A 5,465-nucleotide genomic window follows, 5' to 3' on the forward strand; every position below is an offset into this window, starting at 1 on the left:
GTGACATCGTTAAGCTTACGATAGTCCGTGCATAAACGATTTGCACCATCCTTCTTGTCGACAAACAAGACGGGGGATCTCCAGGGGGATGCACTTGGTCTGATCAAACCTTTGGCTAACATGTCATCTATTTGCTTCTTCAGCTCCACAAGTTCGGCTGCGTTCATGCTGTAGGCTCTCTGGGCGATAGGTCCAGTTCCGGGGATTAACTCGATGATAAACTCGATATCACGGTCAGGTGTCATACCGGGTAGATCATCCGGAAACACATCAGGGTAGCGACAAACGACCCTGATTTGATCCAGAGTAGGCTTGGATACACTTTGGTTGCAGGTAAATTTTCTGGGTAGTTTTTCAGAGACGTGCTCAACTACGATACCGGTGCTGCTAGTCATAGTTATGGCCTTCTTGGCGCAGTCTATCAATCCATTGTGCTTGGACATCCAGTCCATGCCTAGGACAACTTCCAAACCTTTGGTTCCAAGTATGATGAGATTTGCAAAGAAATCAACATCATGGATTTTGATAGGCACATTTTTGCAAAATTTTCTGGCTTTGGTGGTTGATCCGGGAATTTGAACTATCATAACATGCTTCAAACTGAGGGGTTGAATTTTACTTGTTGATGCAAAATCTTCGGTGACAAAGGAATGCGATGCTCCGGAATCAAACAACACTCTAGCAGGGGTGTGGTTGACAGAAAACATACCCAGCACCACATCTGGTGCTTCTTGGGCTTCTTCGGCGTTCATGTGGTAGAGGCGGCCGTTGCGGTTGTTGGGGTTGTTGGGGGCGAATTTCTTGCCGGTGGAGACACGGCGTTGCTGCTGAGCAGGAGCAGCGGTGTTGCCGGCGAGCTTGGCAAGACGCTTGGGACACTCGTTGGAGTAGTGCCCCACTACACCACACTCATAACAAGTGATAGTGCTCTTGTCCTGCTTGTTCGCAACGGGAATGGCATTGCTCCCGGTGACAAGGGATTAACTTGTCAATGCCTATGGATTGTAGGCTAGGGTTTAGTTAGAAGTAGAGGGTAAGTAGATCTCGAAGGTTTCAGCCGAAAAGTACTCGACGATTGTGAAAACTAGGGTTTGCAGACAATGATTCGGTTGATTCTTCGTCCCTCAACTCCCCCTTTATATAGGAGGTGGAGTCGAAGGATTCGTGTTGTACAAGTTTACAGAGTTCGGGACGGTTTCTAACTCATCCCGCCAGATTACAAGTAACACTTCCTATTACAACTCTATTTCTTCCTTAAACGCATCTTGGGCTCCCGAATCTTCTTATTCTTCGGGTAGTGGGCCTTCAATAAACCCCGGGTACTATATTCGGCAGGCCCATTTGGGATGCCTATGTCAGTAGCCCCCGAGATTTTGCTTGAATTGTAAAGTCAGGGAAAATCTCCACTGTTTATTTTTACCCGAAAGCCTTAACTTTCTATATTTCTTCTCATAAAATTCTATATTGTACAGGGATATTGGTAATTGGGGCTAGTTCATCTGACGGATCAGGTACTAGTTAACTGCTCTAGTGGCAATCCGCAAAAACCTACTTCAAAATCACGTCCCTGGACATGATCTCGGGATACTGGTGTAAACTTCGACAGGTGCCGCTTAAGGTCTTACCATTCTGTCGAGTCCCAGTCAAATCTATCGGGTACCTAACGCGTCCGTTAGGATTTTTCTTCGTATCTGTTGATACGGATAAAAGTAGCAGAGCGCAGTCTTTGGCGATGCCACGCCCAGCAGAATGGATTCTGGGGTCTTACCTTCGCAAATTTGCGGCATTCAGAAATTGATCGCAACTTTGGCGTTCTGAGAATATATTGTCGAGTGCTTTTCCGGCTGTTGGAATGGCACATTTTATTGAGTCAAATATGACTTATATTGTTCTCCCGATGGGAGTATATGTAGAGTTAATTATAACTCGAAATATACTCTCTTGCTCTTCTATTTTTCCTTTGTTAATTTCATCGGGCACGCGAACAGCGTTCCCGATGGGAGTAGCCCCCGAGGCTACAGCCAAGAACTTGTGCTTGGTTGTAGGCTCAACATTTTATTCCACCTTGTCGCTATTTTGTCATTATTTCGCAATATGAACTCTTTCCTCTTCTTCTTCTTCTCTCTCTTTATTTTTATATTTCTCGGGTGCGCGAACAGCGCTCCCGATGGGAGTAGCCCCCGAGGCTACAGCCAAGAACTTGTGCTTGGTTGTAGGCTCAACATTTTCTATATTGTCATACTCGAAATTTTACTTTTTGTCGGAGTAGCCCCCGAGCATTTGGGCAAAAACTTGTATTTGATCAAAGGCTCTCGAAGTATTGAATATTTCATCCTGTCGCCAATCTCTGAATACTTCCTTGTCGACATTCTTCACTTAATCAAATTTACTTCATCCTTGACAAGTAGTCGTGAATTTTCTGTCCTGTGGGTCCATTGCTTCCACCACGTTGACACGTCGTGCAAGTGGGGGACACACGTCCTCCGCTTTTTCTGGCGCACGTACGGTAACGCCTATCTCAGTAAAAATACCTTTTTACCCTTGTTTCTAGAAGATCTATTCTCACCACACGATTTCTCCATCCAACGGCACGCTTTGCTTCACCCGATTCTTATATAAACCTTTCTTCAACCTCCGTTCATCCCTCGCTTGCGCCGCTCATCTGTTCCCCTTCGCAAAACTTCTCCCCGCGCCCGAATCTCTCCAAGCTTCCGCACTCACGAGACCTTACTCGCCCATTGCCGTTGATGCCACCGCGCACGCGACTCACTCGCCACAAGACTCGGAATCCAAGATGGCTGCCGAGGATCTTGAGTGGGAGAGATCCAAAATCTCCAACCAAGACACCAACATGCTGAAGAGGCTTGGCCTCATGAAGAAGGAGGACGCCATCCGCTTCCCCAGCGAAGAAAGCTACCCCAAGCCTCCAATGGAGTACCGGGTTAGTTTTGTTGATCATCTAATCCGCGGCCTTTCGACCCCAATCCATGATTTCCTCCGCGGCCTTCTTTTCGTTTATGGGATTCAACTACACCAGTTGACTCCCAATTCCATCCTTCACATTTCTATTTTCATCACGCTTTGCGAGTGCTTCCTTGGAATCACTCCTAATTGGATTCTTTGGAAACGAATTTTCTGCCTCCGCCGCAATGGCTCCCACAACGTCACTTATAACATAGGTGGCGTTGTAATCTGTGTTCGTACTGATGTCGACTATTTCGACGTCAAATTTCCTGACTCTGTCCAAGGATGGCGCAAAAAGTGGCTCTACATTCACGAAGAAAGCGCCAATTCTGTGGAGCACAACATAGTTCCTTTTGACGGAAGTGCCAGGATTCAGCGTCGCCGTTCCTGGGATGCCGAAGCTTCTGAAGAAGAGAAAAAGGCGACAGAGGCGCTCATGGCTCGTATCCGTCATCTTCAAAACACTCGAGGCAAAGAGCTATCTGGTGTTCAAATTATTGCCTACTTCCTTAGGATTAGAGTGCAGCCTCTTCAGGCTCGCAAAAATCCCCTTTGGACGTATTCTGGTGAAAATGACGCCAACAGAGTTTCCAGTGATCTTTCTGTAAAGGACCTGGAAAAATTGGTTCGAAGAATTTCTCGATTAGGCAAGAAGGATCCTATTCCCTCCTCCTGTCGAGTGGAACCATACAGTGCTTCTAATCCTCTTCCCGAGGTATTTTGTCTTCTCGAATTTCTATCTTGTTAACTGTTCCTTGTATCTTATTGCAGTGGTATCTCACTTATTCTCTTTTGTCACTATTTCCTTGTAGAATCATCCTACTATGGCTTCCCTTCCTCCTCTTCCTGAGGATGGAGAGGTCGAAGAAAGAGCCGTTGTCGATGATGACAACCAGGAGACCCCCTCTTTTGTTAATGAACCCGCAGATTCTCGAAAATCTGCGGGATCTACTGAGAAGGATGCTGCCTCTGAAGGTACAACATCAGCACAATCTCCTCCTCCTGCTGTTTCTCCGAAGAGCAAAAGGAAAAGGAGCAATGCCGAAGATTCCGGGACCTCGAAACCCGAAGAAACTGATCCTTTACCTCGAAAAGCAGCTTATGATCCATACATCGAGAGTATCATCAGCTCGTAGGTTCCTTGCTCTTTTCCTTTTCTATTTGAAGAATTTTATTTTGCCTTGCTTTTTATGCTGCCACTATTTTGTCACAGTGATGATGAAGAAACACCAACTTTAGATGTGGCTGCTCGAACGAGCACGTCACATACTTTAGTTATTTCAGAAAAACCAGTTGAAGGGGAGGAATCGTCGCCTCCTCAACAAAATGTTGATACATCTACTCCTCCTTCGAGCCCCCGTGCCCCTTCACCAAAAAGGGCACGGGTTGAAAAGATTGTTGATCCTGCCCCTCAGTTGGGCAGTTCGTCGACTCTGCTCTTAGATGATGTAAGTTTGTCGGCATCTATATTTTCCTTATTTTGTTTTTTCACACCTTTTCTCTTTTTCATGCCGACGTTTCTTTTGATGTACTTACCTTTGAACAGCCAATGATCAAAGAGCTTCTTCGGATCGGGTCCCAATTTGTTGGGTACCGTGAATATGCCGCCAGAGCCGAAGGTAACGACTTTTATACTTGCTATTTTTCTTTGACTTTCTATTCCTGTTGCTTGTCGCTATTTTTTGATCTTTCTTTTCTTTCTTTTTCATATCTCGACAGAAAAACTTTCAGAGGCCAACGAACGTGTCGACGCACTTGCTCAAAAACTCGAGCAAAGTGAGGCGGCTCGCAAGAAAGCTGAACTTGCTGCTAGTGAAGCCAAGGCCGAGGCTGATGAAGCCAAGGTGAAAGCTGCTAGTGTTGAAGCGTTGCAGAAAAGTCTCACAGATGCTGAATCTGCCTTGAATGAGCAGAAAACTGCACAAGCTGCACGTGAGCAAGATATCATCAAGCGCTTGAAGTCGCAAAGTCGACGTACGCTAAGTAATATCATCCATCCCTTCTGTTTTATTGTACGTCCTGTTTCTTGGTTTCGACTAATGTTCGGTCTCATGTGGCAGCCCAAACAGACCAAGATTTTGACTTGGAAAATCCCGTCAAGGACCCTCTTCTTGACGCACTTTCTCTTCTGGAATTTCATGGGCGTGAAATTCGCGAAGGCGTGGCCAATGCCAGTGCAAGTTTGTCGGCGTTATTCCCCTACTTCCCGAAGAAAGAGGAACCTTCGACTTTCCTTGCCCTTGCCAAGCTTTTCAATTCGTCGGAAGACCTGGGATTGAAGATGCGTCAGGAGAATATGAAGGTTGCTGTCGAAATCTTGTTGCCCTGGTTGCTGACAGCCAACAGACGCTTGATTGGATGAAGGTTGGCGACACCAGTCAGATAGAGCAGTCAAGATGGAGGTCGCTGATCAAGGCGGCCAAGCCCAACACGAAGAAGATCTTGGCGTATCTGGGGATCAAGCCAGCTTCAACTCCTAGCTCCTCGAGGCCGGAGGTCTA

At 46.4% G+C, this 5,465-nt stretch overlaps 1 protein-coding gene across 1 annotated transcript; it reads left to right on the forward strand.

The window, feature by feature from the left end:
• Positions 1–3,749: 3,749 nt before the first annotated feature.
• Positions 3,750–5,046, forward strand: LOC139832405 (uncharacterized). The gene is made up of 5 exons (XM_071822159.1): positions 3,750–4,096; positions 4,178–4,412; positions 4,511–4,583; positions 4,684–4,924; positions 5,025–5,046. Exons 1-5 carry the CDS (start codon positions 3,789–3,791, stop codon positions 5,044–5,046), a joined length of 879 nt encoding a protein of 292 aa, XP_071678260.1. The 5' UTR covers positions 3,750–3,788.
• The last annotated feature ends 419 nt before the right edge of the window (positions 5,047–5,465 follow it).

This window comes from Lolium perenne, chromosome 1 (genome assembly GCF_019359855.2).
Source record: "Lolium perenne isolate Kyuss_39 chromosome 1, Kyuss_2.0, whole genome shotgun sequence".
NCBI classification, from domain to species: Eukaryota; Viridiplantae; Streptophyta; class Magnoliopsida; order Poales; family Poaceae; genus Lolium; species Lolium perenne.

What these genes read in the sequence shown, in the direction of transcription:
- LOC139832405 (XM_071822159.1), top strand. Translation starts at nt 3,789, where the DNA reads ATGGCTTCCCTTCCTCCTCTTCCTGAGGATGGAGAGGTCGAAGAAAGA. An exon ending in CGACTCTGCTCTTAGATGAT is followed by an intron (nt 4,413 to 4,510) that starts GTAAGTTTGTCG and finishes ACCTTTGAACAG; the next exon opens with CCAATGATCAAAGAGCTTCT. An exon ending in GATATCATCAAGCGCTTGAA is followed by an intron (nt 4,925 to 5,024) that starts GTCGCAAAGTCG and finishes CTCATGTGGCAG; the next exon opens with CCCAAACAGACCAAGATTTT.